The sequence below is a fragment of the Danio rerio genome, chromosome 12 (genome assembly GCF_049306965.1).
Source record: "Danio rerio strain Tuebingen ecotype United States chromosome 12, GRCz12tu, whole genome shotgun sequence".
NCBI lineage: Eukaryota > Metazoa > Chordata > Actinopteri > Cypriniformes > Danionidae > Danio > Danio rerio.
The window spans coordinates 48,772,501-48,791,859 of record NC_133187.1 but is presented as its reverse complement, the minus strand read 5'-3'; the positions used below and the strand labels follow the sequence as shown (position 1 = coordinate 48,791,859).

The 19,359-nt window shown below is 37.5% G+C and overlaps 1 protein-coding gene across 2 annotated transcripts in view; it reads right to left on the bottom strand.

The window, feature by feature from the left end:
* Nucleotides 1-617: 617 nt before the first annotated feature.
* Nucleotides 618-19,359, bottom strand: part of fads6 (fatty acid desaturase 6) — a 20,620-nt gene continuing 1,878 nt past the window's right edge. The window contains exons 2-7 of one of the 2 annotated variants that reach the window (XR_012388243.1): nt 13,484-13,650; nt 10,539-10,719; nt 9,342-9,526; nt 4,845-5,024; nt 1,079-1,546; nt 618-1,003 (exon numbers count right to left, since the gene is read on the bottom strand). Coding sequence is in view for 1 of the 2 variants with exons in the window: in XM_003199660.7 (XP_003199708.1) it covers nt 1,397-1,546; nt 4,845-5,024; nt 9,342-9,526; nt 10,539-10,719; nt 13,484-13,650 (863 nt within the window). In the remaining variant the exon portion in view is untranslated. Of the gene's footprint in view, nt 1,547-4,844; nt 5,025-9,341; nt 9,527-10,538; nt 10,720-13,483; nt 13,651-19,359 lie in introns of both variants that reach the window. The other variant, XM_003199660.7, reaches the window with a different exon arrangement.

Here is a 19,359-nt window from a genome sequence, read left to right as displayed (position 1 = left end):
GCAGCTGCCATGCGATTGGTTGATTAGAAATTTGCGTTAACAAGCAGTTGAACAGGTGTACCTAATAAAGTGGCCAGTGAGTTTCAACGAAGTTTCAGCGCTCGCCTGCTGCTACTGACGAGGTTTGTGTAATAACGTGTGTCTTTAATCTCATTTTACGCTTGAAATACTAAATGAGTGAATGAAAGTCTCATTAAAGTTAATTAAATTATAACGTCAATGCTGTTTAAGAAACCATATGAAATTAAAAAGTCACATAAACCTTTTACCGGATGTAAAATTATAATTATTAGTAATAATAATTTATTATTAGTGGCTTAAAAGCACTTGCTCTGCATAATAGGCTACCCAATAAGGAAGATTACTTTAAGATGACTTTAATCTGAAAAAAATAAGATTTATCACCACAAGTTTTGCTGTTAGCTGACCGGGTTTGAACAGTGTTAATGCAACCAGACATAAAAAATGTAAACAAATCTTCTATATTCATAATAACCGCAAGACTTTGTAACTTTAATAACTTTGAGAAAAACGTGTCAGAGTGTAATCTGGGAATCTGATCTGAGTGTTTTCTGGGAACATACTCTATTAGCTGGCCAATCTCATGCATTTTTAAAAAATCTTTATTAATATATTCATTTTAGTTAAGATGCTGAATTAAAGCTTCCTGCAGCTCACTAAACTCTGTCACAAAGTTAAAGCATTGAATTCCTCTTTTTAGCGTTCAGACAAAAAGCTGATCTCAGGTCAGAGCTCATATAAGACGAGAGCTGCAGTGAGGTTTTTTCAATGATCTGAGGTCAGCAAATACAGTGGTGTGAAAAAGTGTCTACTCTTATTTTTCCCGTATGTATTTTCATTTATTCATTAATTTTCCTTCCGCTTAGTCTCCTATTTATTAGGGGTCGCCACAGCGGAATGAACCGTCAACTTATCCGGCATATGTTTTACACAGCGGATGCCCTTCTAGCTGCAACCCAGTACTGGGAAACACCCATACACACTCATTCACACACACACTTTCATACTCAACAGCCAATTTAGTTCATCAATTGCCGTATTGCGCATGTGTTTGGACTGTGGGGGAAACCGGAGCACTCGGAGGAAACCCACACCAACACGGGAGGGAACATGCAAACTCCACAAAGGTCCCAGACAGGACTTGAACCAGTTCTTGCTTTTGTTTTTTATAATAATAAAAACCTTCATGTAAAACTTTCTGACTCATATTTAAGTTTGTTTGATTCTCTGAGACATTAAAATGTGAAGTGTAAATAAATAAGAAATCAGTAAGGGGGCAAACACTTTTTCACATCACCATAAAACGATCTTTACATTCAATAATGTCATTAAGCTAATTGGAGGTTGGTTATTTTTTTCTTCTTCATCCTCATCCTCACTGCACTCCCACCAGTTCAGTGATTGGGGGAGCGAACACCATGAGCTGCTGATAGTTGTTGAAGAAGAGACGCAGCCGGGACAGGTATGCGTCCTCCTGATACGGAAGCTTCTTCTCCTGAAGATACTCACACACAATGGGCTTCACCTGAGACACACACACACACACAGGTACACTTTCATCAGCACTGCAAATCAATGCTATTACAGTTTAGCATTTAAAATGACTCTTTATTTTAATACTATTTGCTGAATATATCACTTTAGCTTTAGTTTGTTTCATTAATGCTTTAGTTTAGCATTGACGGAACAAGAAAATCAGAGCACATCACAGCTGTCCTCAGGTCTCTACACTGGCTCCCAGCTACATTCAAAATAGATTTTAAAGTATTATTACTGGTCTATAAATCACTAAATGGCCTAGGAGCTCAATACATTACAGATATGCTGACTGAATACAAACCCAACAGATCACTCAGATCTTTAGGATCATATAAACTAGGAATTCCAAGAGTTCAGTCAGAGCAGGGTGAATCGGCCTTTATCGACTAACAGCGCCCCCTACTGCTGGAATCAGCTTCCAGAAATGATCAGGGGCCTCATGTATCAACGCTGCGTACGCACAAAAACTTTGCGTACGCCAGGTTTCACGCTCAGAATCGCTCACGTTTGGATTTACTAACGATGAACTGAACGTGGGAATGTGCGCAGCTCCACGGCAGCTTCATGGCTGGCGTACGCACATTTTTTGAGTGTCTGTTTTATTTCCATTGGCGACTCCTAGAGGCAGTTGTGTTAAATTCCTCTCTACAAAGTGTCTGAGCCTTGCAATGGCAGCTGTATGAGACGGGTTCATCTAGCAGGTATATAAGGTTTCCATACCATACATTTGACCAGCTAAACATTAAAGCACAATTTGCAGCGGTCGCCTGTTTTCCCAATGTAATCTGAGCTATCTACTGCACGCACATTGCTATAAAGACACTATCTGAAGATGAATTTGCATGCGTGAATAAGAAACATTTCCATTCAATAAATGTGCAAATAAAATATGATGCACAAACTTATTAATGATTCCTACTAGTCTTTCTCGTGATAAATAGTTGGCAAAATCTGATATGTAGCAGGGGAAAAAGAAAAAAGAGTTCATCAGACGCTGGATTCGAACCGAGTTCATGCTCGAACATGTCAAAACATGTTGACATGCGTTTCACGAGTTGCCCCACAGAGACAGTTAAGAATGATTCAACATTTTACACCCATAAATCACACTATTTCTTCTTTAGTTCACTCAGTGCGATGTTCAGACCCAACTGTGTTAACCGCATCAGCTAAACTCTCCCACTCTATTTTTTTCTTTTGTTGTTAATTCCGGAGGACAAACTTGCAAATAACACCGCTTTTCTCCGGTCTACCTCTGAAAGGAGCACCTACAATTCACATTCTGTTCAAAGTTTCTCTTTTGGCTTGCTTTTTCGTTTGGTTTCGCCAAAGTAGAGTCATTAGCATATTCATACAGGGGAGGAGGCAGGGAGGGGTTTTGTGCTCTTGCATGTTGCATCTGAATTTTTTTCTGCGTACGCACATTTACAGCTTTGTGCGTACACAATGTTTTAGTATGATTTCCACGCAATGAGGCCTAGATGTGCTCCAACAAGCACATTCACATCAAGACTGAACACACATCTGTTTAGCTGTGCCTTTACTGAATGAGCATTGTGCTACGTCTGACAGATCACACGCAGTGGCGCAAAAAGGGGGTATGCAGTATATGCGGCGCATAGGGGCGCCACACATGGGGGGGGCGCCATTGTGCCAAAACTATTTTTAAAATTACCCTTATTAAAAGTTTTAAATAATAAAGATAAATAAATATGTTTTGTTAAAAAAAATTATATTGCATTTTATAAAAATATAACATTGTTATTGTTTAATTCAAAATCATTTAACACAATAACATGCAGTCACACAGCCGAAAGTGTTCATGTAGATGTAACTGTTTAGATTTGCTTTTATTTTTATCAAAATAAACTGTCAAATCATACATAGTGTCAAAAGTTATAAGGTTAATCTGAAAATTTGTCTTTTATTATTAATTAATTAATTTAATTATTAGTTTGCCAAAATAAGAGGGATCACACAAAATTTGAACCCGCATACCCCTCAGTAAATGTGTAGTTGCGCCCCTGATCACACTATTGCCCATGCCCAATTATATCATCTTTGCATAAAATGACAAAAAACTAAGCACCACTTGTTTGAGGTGTTTGTAATGCAGCTTCTGTGGGTGCAGGACAGTAAATCTGATATTATTCTCTCTTCTGGCTGCCGTTATCAGTCTCACACTATTGTGTTCCTTTTTCTGAAAGTCTTGATAACACTATCATGGAGTTTTTATTTGATTATTTCAGCAATTAGGATTGTAAAATAATGAATTGTTGTACTCTCCCATTACAGTTTTTCTAGTTTGCTTTGACCTGGTTAAAGAAACTAGGTTCCTCTTCATTTTCATTATCACTATCCCAGCAGAGCAGAGGACCGGTCTTGCAAATGTGTAAACTCTTTCTCATTGGGTTGACACATTTTCCCTACCATTTTTCCAAACAGTTAACACAGATGTCATTCAAGCAGTCCAAACTCCATTGTTTTAGTTTTGGTAACCAAACAGAATCCATCTGTTCCTAACTATTAAAAACTACCAACATCAGTGTGAAATCACTGAAGCACCGGTTTGACACTCCTTCACACAAATCTTCAATTAGCCATCATTCTGCAAACCTTATAAAAACGATGGAAGGTCTGTGTTGTTCTGTGCCAGCATTGATGGAGGAGGTCAATATGGCTATGTCCTATACTCCCAATAGATTTGACTGTATATTAGTTTACATGTGTTTTCTCTAATATTTACAGTATTTTATTACTTTTGTCTGTTTTTTTTTTATATACAGTATTTCAGTTTTCAGCCACAGTTTGAAAAATGTCATGAATTCAATATATATTCAATCAAAGCACATCTTTTTCTTGATCCAATTCTTTGCAAAAAGGCGAATTTGACAGCCCAAATAGAGACAACAAATGCCATTGGCTATAAGCTACAATGGCAAGCAATGGTGGTGCATTTTGAGTTCTGTATTTTGTATTTTGTTGTGCATTGTGTAATGATTAATTGAAAGAGCTCATATACTTGTTTGCAAGCTTTTGTTGCATATGTTAAATGTTTTGACACGATATGTGCCTTTTGCAAGCAAAATGTGTCATTTTGACCATGAGTGCCGCTGTTTAGGCCTGTGTGTTTACTGTTTTGAAAATGTGGAGTTTCAGTTGACAACTGCATCCAAGCAATCGAGAAAAACTGTAACTGTACTCTGAGTTTACCAACTTTGACCATTTCACTACTGAAAAACCCAGAAAAGTGAAAAGGCTCTGCTGGATGTATGAACACACACCTTCAGGCACATGTTGTCGGAGAGGAATGGGAAAAGGTGATGCTCCACATGGCAGTTGATGAGCGAGTGTCCGAAGGTCCAGTCCAGCAGTGGGTTTCGGGGGAGATTCAGGACTCCGTGTGTCATCTGATAGATGCGTTTGGGGCGACTAGTGGCAGAAAACATTGGCAGACCGATGTGCTGCAAACACAGAGACACACAATCTACACTTCACTACTGTACATAAGGACCTGTTAAAGCACTTGTACATTACATTTCATTTTAGTAAACATTTACACAACTTAAGGATTGCATCTGTTCATGACTCACAACTCACTGATTCAAACTCGAGTCTACAGTTAATGACTCACTGATTTAAATGATCCATTCAGAGTGAGTCTCCAGTTAATGATTCACTGATTCATACGATCCATTCAGAGCAAGTTAACAGTTAATGACTCACTGATTCAAACAATCCATTCAGGGCAAGTCAACAGTTAATGATTCACTGATTCAAATGATCCATTCAGAGTGAGTCTCCAGTTAATGATTTACTGATTCAAACGATCTATTCAGGACAAGTCAGCAGTTAATGGTTCACTGATTCAAACTAACCATTCAGAGTGAGTCTCCAGTTTACTATTCACTGATTCAAACGGTCCATTCAGGGCAAGTTAACAGTTAATGATTCACTGATTCAAACGATCCATTCAGAGCAAGTCAGCAGTTATTAAATCACTGATTCAAACGATCTATTTAGAGCGAGTCTCCAGTTAACAACTCACTGATTCAAATGATCCATTCAGAGCGAGTCTCCAGTTAATGGTTCACTGATTCATACGATCCATTCAGAGCAAGTTAACAGTTAATGACTCACTGATTCAAACAATCCATTCAGGGCAAGTCAACAGTTAATGATTCACTGATTTAAATGATCCATTCAGAGTGAGTCTCCAGTTAATGATTCACTGATTTAAACTGTCTATTCAGGACAAGTCAACAGTTAATGATTCACTGATTCAAACTAACCATTCAGAGCGAGTCTCCAGTTTATGATTCACTGATTCAAACGATCCATTCAGAGCGAGTCTCCAGTTAACAACTCACTGATTCAAATGATCCATTCAAAACAAATCTCAAGTTAACAACTCACTGATTCAAATTATCCATTCATAGCAAATCTCCAGTTAACAACTCACTAATTCAAATGATCCATTCAGAGCGAGTCTCCAATTAACAACTCACTGATTCCAATGATCAATTTAGAGTGAGTCTCTAGTGAAGTATTAACTGATTCAAATTATTCATTCAGAATAAGTCTATAGCTAATGACTTATTGATTTAAATGGTTCATTTAGAGTAAGTATTTAATTAATGACTCGTTGATTTGAAGAATCCATTTAGAGTGACTATACAGTTAATGACTAGTTGATCCCAACAATCCATTTGGAGCGAGTCTCTAGTTAACAACTCACTGATTCAAATGATCCTATCAGAGCAAATCTCCAGTTAACAACTAACTGATTCAAATTGATTCAAATGATCCATTAAAGAATGAGTCTACAGTTAATGACTCATTGATTTGAATGGTCCGTTTAGAGTGAGTATATAGTTGATGACTCATTGATTCAAATGGTCCATTCAGAATGACTCTCTAGTTAATGATTCGCTGATTCGAATGATATATATATATATATATATATATATATATATATATATATATACATATATATATATATATATATATATATATATATATATATATACATATATATATATATATATATATATATATATACACATATATATATATATATATATATATATATATATATATACAYATATATATATATATATATATATATATATATATATATATATATATATATATATATATATATATATATATATATATATATATATATATATATTTATATATATAGCATTCTGTTTACATTTTGTTAAATTATGTTTTAGATTGAAGGTTATATAGCATATTTAGTTATTTTCAATTGTTTGCAGAGATTATTTATCATTAATTATCAGCATGATATCAGTATATTTCAGTTATCAGTATAGTTTGGGTTTGTGTCCTTAAGGCCTTGATTTGTGTATTTTATCCACCACAATATGTGTGTATGTACTGTATGTGTGTGTGCATGTGTGATCTCTAAAGGTCTGAAATGCCACAGAGACTCCCCCAACGCCACAGGGGGCCCAAACTAGAGCAAACGGCCTCAAACACAGCAGACAATGGCACAAATACAGTAACACAGCACATGTTACATAAGCGTGAACCAGAAACAAAGATCTCACACATGCTTTTGAGGTCTGCAAGCTGATGGCTGCCCTTTAGAAAGCTTCAAACCAGCAAAAATACCTCAGAGGATCAGCACAAACACAAAAGTACATTCTCCCTTTACTCTGGCTGGGAAAAAATCATGCATGAATTGTTCTCCACCGTTCTCCTTTTTAGCTCAAGCGAACCCTGTGAACTTCAGTGAGCAGGAGAGGAGAACAAAGCCTCATTGAGGGGTCTCTGAGGGGAAACGGTGGAGGACACACACACATACACACACTTTGGGATGGACTCAAGCTCAATACACTCTTATGAGATGGAGAGAGCTGACAGAGTAATGTACTGCTGGGGGTTACTGTGTGACTTGACTAGTTGTTTCTGTTAAATTAAAACGCAGGGTTTTCTTAGAATAAATGGTATACACTATATTGTTTAAGTTGTTTATACAAGAAAAAAAGTTTCTTGGTGCATTGAAAAACTCAGACTGGTGCGTAAATAAATCTGGCATGCGCATTGAAAAAATGGTGAATTTAAAAACATTGGTGCACTGAAAAACTCAGATTGGTGCATTGAAAAACTCAAATTGGTCCGTTAAAAAACTGATTGTTGCATTGAAAAACTTAGATTGGTGCATTGAAAAACTCATATTGGTGCACTGAAAAACTAAAATTGGTGCATTGAAAAACTCAGATTGGTGCATTGAAAAACAGATTGGTGCATTGAAAAACTGATTGGTGCATTGAAAAACTTAGATTAGTGCATTGAAAAACTCATATTGGTGCACTGAAAAACAAAAATTGGTGCATTGAAAAATTCAGATTGGTGCACTGAAAAACTCAGATTGGTGCACTAAAAAACTAAAATTGGTGCATTGAAAAACTCATTTGGTGCACTGAAAAACTAAAATTGGTGCATTGAAAAACTCAGATTGGTGCATTGAAAAATAGATTGGTGCACTGAAAAACTCAGATCGGTGCATTGAAAAACTCTAATTGGTGCATTGAAAAACTGATTAGTGCATTGAAAAACTGATTGGTGCATTGAACACTCTGGCTGGTAAATTGAAAAACTGATTGGTGCAGTGAAAAAAATGTGATCGGTGCATTGAAAAACTCTAATTGGTGCATTGAAAAACTGATTAGTGTATTGAAAAACGGATTGGTGCATTGAACACTCTGGCCGGTACATTGAAAAAGTGATTGGTGCAGTGAAAAAAATCTGATCGGTGCATTTAAAAAATCTGTCAGGTTCACTAAAAACTGGTGAATTTAAAAAACAATTGGTGCATTAAAAAATTCTGAATGGTACACTGAAAAAAATCTAATTGGTGCATTGAAAAACTCTGATATGTGCATTAAACAATTACTTGATTAGTTGTTTTTGTTAAATTAAAACTCAGGTTCAAGACCGAAATTAGTTTGAGCCATGCACAGGCAGAATATTTTAGATCTTTTTTCTGAGCATGTAAAAATAACTAAAGATTATTGGTGAAAATAATGTAATTTAATTATTAATATTTAATTATGTTTATTAATATTTTCTGAGAATGGATAAAACCTGCAGAAATGCCTATACTGATGTATAATATTTTCTTAGGATAAAAAGTGTACACTACATTGTTTTTGATTGCTAAATTATTTGATTGCTGCATTAAAAAACTTGCTGTATTACAAAATATCTGGCAGGTAGATTGAAAAACAGACTGATGCACTGAAAACCCTTGATTTGTGCATTGAAAAACACTCATTGGTGCATTAAAATGACTTTACAAGTTGTTAAATTAAAACTCAGCTTTAGGACCAGAATAACAACAGATTGAACCCTGCACAGACTGAATGTTTCCTGAGCATGCAAAAATAACTTAAGATTAGTGGTGAAAACAATAAAATTAAGATTTTTTCGAGGATGGAAAAGCAGACGGGCAAAAACTGCTGTGTGTTATTTTCTCAAGATAAATGGTATACACTGATAAATGATGTGATCACATTTCAAGGTGTAGCATCTAAAAGATTTTAAGCCCACAAACAAACAAAAGTTACAGACAGCTGCTTTATAAAGCTCTTGACCCAGTAAAAATTGCACTTTAAGGTGTGTAGTTTTGGGATGGGCTAGCTAATTCAATAGTGTGTGATGCAATCATATCAAACAAATGCAGAAAGTGATTGTTCATACACCTGATTTTCAAAATATTACAAACAACAAATGGTGGAATATCTGACCTGAAAGATGTTGACGTGTATGTAGGGCAGCGAGAACATTGCTCGACATAGATGCATAACAATCAGAGAAGAGCTCCACGACAGTCCAGATACACTCCTGAGCAAGTAATACTGAGAGAAAAAACCAACAAACACACACACGATGGTCCGTACGATCTGGAACACAGACTGACCCTTCAGCTGACCTGAAAACACATCACAAAGGTTTTACTAATGATGAAACTGTACTCTAAAAATGCTGTGGGTTGTTTCAAGTCAACTTTAGGTTAAATATTGGCAAACCCAGTGATACTGATGAATAAAAAAAATCCATACAATTTTTAATTCAGCAGATGGTTTTGTCCAAATTGATCCCAAAGGTGGCCTGAATTAACCAAAACGGGTTTATTTGTTGTCCTACATCTATCCAAAAGTAAAAACAACACACACACACAAACACACACACACACACACACACACACACACACACACACACACACACACACACACACACACACACACACACACACACACACACATATATATATATATATATATATATATATATATATGAAAATTTGAAAATCATTGGCTGGTGCATTGCAAAAATCTGGCTTGTGCAATAAAAAAACTCTTTATTAGTGCATTAAAATATCTGGCGGATGCATTGAAAAACTCTGATTGGTTCATTGAAAAAGTGATTGGTGCATTGAACAACTGATTGGTGCATTGAAAAACTCTGATTGGTTAATTGAAAAACTGATTGGTGCATTGAAAAACTCTGATTGGTGCATTGAACAACAGATTGGTGCATCGAACAACTGACTGGTGCATCGAACAACTGACTGGGGCTTTGAAAAACTCTGATTGGTGCATTGAAAAACTGATTGGTGCATTGAAAAGCTCTGATTGGTGCATTGAAAAACTGATTGGTGCATTGAAAAGCTCTGATTGGTGCATTGAAAAACTGATTGGTGCATTGAAAAGCTCTGATTGGTGCATTGAAAAACTGGTGCATTGAAAAACTGATTGGTGCATTGAAAAGCTCTGATTGGTGCATTGAAAAACTGGTGCATTGAAAAACTGATTGGTGCATTGAAAAGCTCTGATTGGTGCATTGAAAAACTCTGATTGGTGCATTGAAAAACTCTGATTGGTGCATTGAAAAAATCAGATTGGCGCATTGAATATCTCGAGCTGGTGTACTGAAATGCTCACCAAGTGCGACAATAGGAGTGATGATGGGGACTGCGAGGGGCGCAATAAACAGGTAGACGGATCGTGGCAGGAAGGGTATTTTCCAGGTGCTGGAGTCTCCCAAACCGATGACATTAGTGTGAGCATGATGCATCTTCACATGAGCCTGAACACCAGCCCGTGCAGAGAACGACCCACACACCTGATACACAGACCCAGAGACACACACACTTCAACATTCACACAACCGTAACTGAAAATATTACATTACATTGGGTGGACCTTTCCATTTAAAGCAATAGTAGGAGAAAACAATTTTTATCCCACCAAAACACACACAAAAATACTAAAATACAAAACAAACATTAAGCCAAGTAAATACAGTAGATATGTGTGCAAACTGTTACCCTGGAATATGATCAGCATTATGACTCTTTTACATTCTTGAGAGGATGAAGACGGTAAATGGCTGTAAATCCTTTTAATCTTAAAGTTAATTCATGAAGAATTAATCGCTAAATTCTTTCCATTCTTTGGCATTTACATGTTGCAGAGAATTATCAGCACTGGAGACACACCGCACTGAAAACACAACTGATTTAGACATTATAAACTGACTGTGGGCGTTTTAAAGTTGCTGTTTATAAGATTTGAAAAGAAAGTCTGCATAGTTAAACTACAAATTTCATCATTCACCACATGGATATTGGCCAGTTGTGGTAAATATAAATAGTTCTGAACTCTCTTTTTTTCACCACAGATATTATAATATTTACAATTAATTATTACAGTTTATCTACACTCACTGGCCACTTTATTAGGTACACCTAACTAGTACCAGGTTGGACCCCTTTTGCCATCAGAACTGCCTTAATCCTTCATGGCATAGATTCCACAACGTACTAGAAATATTCCTCAGAGATTTTGCTCCATATTGACATGATAGCATCACACAGTTGCTGCAGATTTGTCGGCTGCACATCCATGATGCCAATATCACGTTCCACCACATCCCAAAGCTACTCTATTGGATTGAGCTCTGGTGACTGTGGAGGCCATTTGAGTGCAGTGAACTCATTGTCATGTTCAAGAAACCAGTCTGACATGATTGAGCTTTATGACATGGTGCGTTAATCTGCTGGAAGTAGCCATCAGAAGATGGAGACACTGTGCTCATAAAGGGATGGACATGGTCAGCAGCAATACTCAGGTAGGCTGTGGCGTTGACACCATGCTCAATTGGTACTAATGGACCCAAAATGTGCCAAGAAAATCTCCCCCACACCATTATACCACCACCAGCCTAAACTGTTGATGCAAAGCAGGATGGATCCATGCTTTCATGTTGTTGATGCCTATTTCTGACCCGATCATCTGAATGTGTCAGCAGAAATGGAGACTCATCAGAGCAGGCAACGTTTCTCCAATCTTCTATTGTCCAGTTTTGGTGAGTCTGTGTGAATTGTAGCGTCAGTTTCCTGTTCTTAGCTCACAGGAGCGGCACCCGGTGTGCTCTTCTGCTGCTGTAGCCCATCCGCCTCAAGGTTGGACGTGTTGTGTGTTCAGAGATGCTCTTCTGCAGAGCTCGGTTGCATCGAGTGCTTATTTGAGTTACTGTTGCCTTTCTATCAGCTGGAACCAGTCTGGCCATTCTCCTCTGACCTCTGGCATCAACAAGGCATTTGCGCCCAGAGAATCACTGGATATTTCCTCTTTGTCAGATCATTCTCTGTAAACCCTAGAGATGCTTGTGCGTGAAAATTCCAGAAGATTAACAGTTTCTGAAATACTCAGAGCAGCCCGTCTGGCACCAACAACCATGCCATGTTCAAAGTCACTTAAATCCCCTTTCTTCCCCATTCTGATGCTCAGTTTGAACTGCAGCAGATCGTCTTTACCATGTCTGCATGCCTAAATGCATTGAGTTGCTACAATGATTTAAAATTTGTGTCAACGAGCAGTTGGACAAGTGTACCTAATAAAGTGGCCGGTGAGCCTAGGCTGGTTGGCTGGTTTTAGCTGGTTGACCAGGCTGGTTTTAGGGGGGGTTTGGCCACTTCCAGGCTGGTTTCCAGCCATTTCCAGCCTGGTCTTGGCTGGTCAGGCTGGGAGATGACCAGCTAAAACCAGCTTGACCAGCCTAGCCAGGCTGGGAGCCCAGCCAAAACCAGCTATGTCCAGCTTAAACCAGGCCGGTCAAGCAGGTTTTAGCTGGATTTAGTTGGTCATTTTCCAGCCTGACCAGCTAAGACCAGGCTGGAAATGGCTGGAAACCAGCCTGGAAATGGCCAAAACCCCTCTAAAACCAGCCTGGTCAACCAGCTAAAACCAGCCTAGGCTGGTTTAAGCTGGATTTTTCAGCAGGGAACAGTCTGCAGAAACACTTTGATTGACATTCTTCCTTTGCACATGTCATGAGAGGGGGAAAGCCCCGCCCACTAGTGCATATCTCTCACTAAACAGCCCTGAGTGAGAAGCAGCCGTCTGTCCATTAGACATTAGAGTGTTTGAGCTGCTGAAGATGATGTCAGCGTAGACTAACAGGATTAAAAATGTAAAGTTTTAGATGAAGCACAAATCAACAGCGACAGGAGTCTCCATAGACTGACACATCTCACATTTTCACAGAGATAATGTTGGCCCGGTCTTGAATCTGCCACTATGCTGACACAGGCATTTATAGCTCCGCCCTCTTCAAAAAAAGAGCTTAATCTCATTTGAATTTAAAGCAACAGTCACCGAAATAACACAATTAAAATCAAAGCCTAAACGGGTCGTTTTCGGGGAGTTAAAACACATTATTTGTGGTGTATTTTGAGCTGAAACTTCACACACACACACACACACACACTAGAGACATCAGACGTTATTTTACATCTTGTCAAAAGGGACATGATTTAAAATTATATTAACATTGCCTTCAGCTGAACAGTATTATCCTCTATTCTCTGTTGTGTGTTTTTCACCTCGATGAAGAAGACGGCCCAGAAGTCTGTCCAGGCTGGAGACTCGCTAAGGGCCCCGTGACTGGCCAGATGAGTCCCTTTCACAGTGATGGCGGCATGAGCAAAGCCCATGATCAGCAGACCCAGCAGAAAACACAGCGGCTCCGATGAAGACAACAGCAGAAAGCCTGAACACAAGAGAAGCACATCACTGACAGCTCTTTCCAGTCTACAACATGTCCGACTGGGACTAAAAAGAGAGAGCATATTACTGTAGTCTTACAGTCTTTACACCAGCTGGCCGCCTGTTCATTTTGGAGTTGAGTTTAAAATTGTACTATTTGTTTTTAAATAACTTTGACAAATTAACAGCACAACTCTCGTTTATCTCTGTGAGCTACTGATTAGGCATGTGCCAGTGTAAGATTCTGACTGTATGATAACCTTGGATTAAAACATCACAGTTTCACGGTATTGTGATTACTGTTCTAAAATATGATCCTTTTAAACATCTGATTAATAAACTACTTTCCCCCCCTGTAAGTGCTGTTATAAAGCATTTTTGCATAATCACAAATTTACTTACATATTTGTTTCATATTTTATTCTTTAGTGATTTAAGGTGCTAATATTTTGTATTAATTTAGCTGAAGTGTATTTATAAATGTAAATGTGTTGAAAGGTTTAAATGTGTTATTATTTCATATGTTGTAGTTGAAGACATTTATTATGGAAACATGTCACTTTAAGGAAATGACGTGTAATGTGAGTGACTTGTTTATGGATCCCCGGGTAGAGTGACGATGATCAGACGCATGTCAGTGCTGTGTAAAGTTACAAGTGTTTAAGAAGCTTAAAGTTGCTGCTGTAATAAGTCAAAAGGACAGTGAAGAAGATTTTATTAATCGAAGGACTCTCTTTTCATGACAGGCGACCAACGAGGTATTTGTTTTGTTTAATATTGTATTAGATAATCGTAGTTGGTATTATTTCTTATACGTTTGTACTGTGTTCATTTACTAATACAGTTCTCACAGCCGCAAAGCACATTATGGACGACCTTAAATAAACGCCGTTCTGGAGAAACAACCTGTGTCTGTGTTGTTGTGAAGAGAGTTACACCCCCACTGAACACAATAAATTTTAATTTAAGAAACATTTAAAATATTTCAGAGCAGTAAACATTCATTCCTTACATTTTTTCTTCAGGTTAGTCCCTTATTTATCAGAGGTCGCCAAAGCAGAATGAATTTCGCTTTACACAGATTAATTCGCCTTAAGAATAACAATGTGAGCTAACAAAATAAAGATTTAGATTTTATGCTGACTTCAAAGGCTTATCAATGCTTAATCGTAGACTCTCAACAAACCCTAAATCATGAATTTATATTCATTCATTCATTTTCTTGTCGGCTTAGTCCTTTTATTAATCCGGGGTCACCACAGTGGAATGAACCGCCAACTTATCCAGCACGTTTTTACGCAGCTGATACTCTTCCTGCCGCAACCCATCTCTGGGAAACATCCACACACACACAAACATACACACACACACTACGGACAATTTAGCCTACTCAATTCACCTGTACCGCATGTCTTTGGACTAAGGGGGAAACCGGAGCACCCGGAAACCCACGCGAACATGCAAACAGAAGCGCCAACTGAGCCGAGGTTCTAACCAGCGACCCAGAGACGTTCTGTTTTTTTTTATAATTATTTTTTAGGGGTTTTTCACCTTTATTTTGATAGGACAGTAGAGAATTCAGACAGGAAAGCACTGGGAGCAGAGAGAGGGAAAGGATCGGCAAAGGACCTCGAGACGGGAATCGAACCCAGGTCGCCACGAGCACACTGGTGCTATATGTCAGCGCGCAGTACCACTAGGCTACTGGCGCCACCCAGAGACGTTCTTGCTGTGAGGTGACAGCACTACCTACTGTGCCACTGCTTCACCAATTTATAATCATATTTAGTTGAATTAAAAACGTGTATTTTTAATTTATCCTGTTATTTTTTATGCATTTTATTAATGCATTTAAAAATTGTCAAATAGCAAATGCATTTTAAACTGACAGAAACAATTTTTAATAACTATCATGGATTATAATTAATAATTACATAGAAATGTACAGCTTATTTTAGTACAGGTAAACAAATGAGACCTTATTGTAAAGTGATACCAAGATAGCTATTTTATATTAAGCCTAATAAATGTTTACAATTGATAATAATATATAATAATACATAAAATAAATACCAACAATATGCTTAAAAATATAGCTTTTTAAATTAATTATAAAGAAGTTAATATTTCATATAAATATAATTACATTTTAAGCTATTTGCCAAGGATTTATTTATTTTTAATTAGTTTGATCTTTAATCTAAGAATATTTAATAAATCTTCAATGATTATATTACAAATGTTGATTATGCAATACTTTACTCAATCCTGCTTAATTTAAATCAGTTTTTGTTTCATAATTATTATTTTAAAATATTTGTTCTACATTGTTTACATCACGTTTAGGTGAAATAATATATACAGAATAGCCAATTTTCATCCAGCTATTGTACTGTAGATATTGAGTAGAATCTTTGTAGTATCTTCATTCATTTTCCTTTAGCTTAGTCCACTCATACACTACGGCCAATTTAGTGTATTCAATTACCCTATAGCGCATGTGTTTATATGTGTGCGGGAAATCGGAGCACCCGAAGGAAACCCATGCCAACACGGGGAGAACATGCAAACTCCACACAGAAATGCCGACTCAAACCAGTGACCTTCTTGCTGTAAGGCCGATGAGCCACCTGCGCCGCCTGTAGTAACTTCACTCAAATGCAAACAAACTGCACTGAATTGAATTAAAAGATCATTCTGCGTGGGATCATATAGTCTCTCTCTGAAAGACGAGTCAGGGGTTTGAGTGCTGAGGGGAAACTGGATCTGCCCAATGGGAGAGCAGCAACCGGTCACCATGACAACCAGCACCACAGGAGCGCCTCGGTCAGTAGGATATGAACTATGTTCAACATCTGAAATATATGAACGCTTTAATATACCAACAAGCTGCTTAGTAAAGTCAGAAGTCAAAGAGGACTTGGCAAACGACTGGAGTTTCAGTTTCTGTGTGAGTGTTGAAGCACTGACCCAATAACCTGCTGGCACACACAGACTAAACAGCTAAACTAATTGTTCTCAATGAGCCAAACACTCCCTGTGAATAACACCACACACCTCTCAGACACATGATTAGATAATTAGCCTCAATAATGGGAATATTTTTTCCATTTAGTTTAATAACGAACTCCAACTGATTATTATTTTTATCTTTGTCATGATTACAGAGCATAATATTTCACTAGAAATTTTTATTTAAATTTATTTTATGTTTATTATTAACACTCGAGTACAATCATACAATATTTCTTTTTTGTAATTATTTTTAGGGGGTTTTCACCATTAATTTGGATAGGATAGTGGAGGTTATAGACAGGAAAGTATTGGGAGCAGAGGGAGAGAACACAGACTCATTCTGAAAACGTAGTCCATCGGACATTTCTGGAGACCGAGAAATACGTCCCGGGAGGTACATACTTTTGCAATTTTTGTTTTCACAAATGATGTAGCCGGAGGTACATATGGCTGCATTTCATTTTTTAAACGAACACTACGGGGCGGTGTGATGCTGTTCCTTTTTGTGCTTACTGGCTGACCGCTTACTTCCGTGTGGAGGGCTTTCCGCTGCAACCAGTTTGTCCAGTTAGCTCATTGTGCATGCAGGCGGACTTGAGGCGCAGAGAGGAGTTGAGCACAATGACGTCGGGGTTCGAGTCCGGGGAAGAGCGGTTTCAGAAATCAGGTAAGACAAAAACAGAACCCAAAAAATAAAATGAACAGGTGAATAACAGGGTGAGAGTGTGGTAAAATCCGAAAAAGTTGTAAAATCAGACAAGGGCTTTTCTTTTTCTAGACAGCTTTAGTAAATTGTTGGTTGGGCTTAGGGAAGTAAGCAGGTGGGAGGGTCAATCGATAAAACTGGTTGGGTTTAGGGAAGGAGGAGGATGGGTCAGTCGATTGGCCGGTCGACCAGTCAGTGAGACAGATAGTCAATTGACAGCGGTCTCTGGTGGGTTTACGTGAGAACAGCGGGCACGAATTTTATGACATGAAAAAGCGCACACACTGGCCTGTCGTGGGTTCGTGAAAACAAAAACTGCAAAAATACGTACCTCCCAGGACATATTTTGCGGTCTCCAGAAATGTCCACTAGATTACATTTTCAGAATGAGCCTGTGTTAGAGAGAGAAGAAGTGTCGGCAAAGGACCTTGAGCCGGGAATTGAACTCAGGTCATCGTGAGCACCATGGTGCTATATGTGAAGTAACATTTAGATCTCACTATGTGACCTTAAATGACATACAATTTGCATACATTATTGCCAGGTGTACTTACTATTCATTAATGAATGAATGAATGAATTAATTAATCCATTCATTCATTCATTCATTTTCCTTTAGCTTAGTTTCTTTATTCATCAGGGGTCACCACAGAGAAATGAACCACCAACTATTCCAGCATCTGTTTTACACAGCGGAGGCCAACACAGTACTAGGAAACATCCATACAAACTAATTCACACTCTGGAGCACCCAGAGGAATCCCAGGCCAACACGGGGAGAACATGCAAACTCCACACAGAAATGACAACTGGCTCAGCCTAGGCATGGGACGATAACCGTTTTCAAGGTATACCGCGGTTTGGAAAAGTCAAGGTTTTAAAACTGCCCAAAATTTCAGTAATACTTTTCCTAAGGTACATGTAAGGATTTTAAATTTTTTTTATTTTTTTTTTTAGGACAACAGTATCTTCAGCAGAAAAGATCTGTTCAATTGTAAAGAAATCGTTTTTTGAAATAAATGAAGACAGCAGAAGTCAATGATTCATGTTCATTATTTAGTCTGACATGTTTACTGTTCCATAGTATTTTAAATCTTTCAAAAAATAAAATTTATATTTGTATATTTGTATATATATATTTGTTTGTTTTCAAAGGTGGAATTTTTTTTTACGCAGACATTAAAAAAGAATATATTTTAGTGCAGTAATCACCAGAGATGGGTGACTTAAGTCACATGACTTGACTCAAGTCAGACTTAAGTCGCAAAATTTAGGACTTGAGACTTGCTTGACAAATATCCAAAAAGACTCGACTTAACTTGGACTTGACTGTCATGACTTGACTTGAGACTTGACTTGGACTTGATTTAAATGACTAAAAATAACTTGTTTTTTTTTTAAATAAATAACTGTTTGTTATATATTATGCATTACATACAAAACCGCAAATATAAGTGTTACACATGCAAATATAAATTGCAAAAGAATTTACAACAGTTCAAAAATCTACAAAAATTTGATTGACTTGAAAGTGACTTGCTAGACCAAGCTACTGTATGACTTGACTTGAGATAAGCAGTGACTCGACTTAACTTGACTTGCTTGAGACTTGAAGGTCATGACTCGAGACTGGCTTGTGACTTGCATATGTGTGACTCTCTGGTAATCACAATACCGTGAAACCGTGATATTTTTATCCAAGATTATCATACCGTCAGAATCTTACACCGGCCCATGCCTAGCCGGGAGTAACCATGTCACCCCATGCTACCTATTCATAGTACTCAAATCTTTTTAAATTATAAAAGAAAAATAGCATAAAATGAAAAGAAAATATTAATAATAATGCAAATTAATCGACTATTTACAGGGTAAGAACGTGTGTCCTGATATAATTCCTTCTGGAATAATCTCAAATGAGCAACTTCATTTTACACATAGTTATTACACAGACAGAATACACTGTGAATATATATATATATAACCACACAT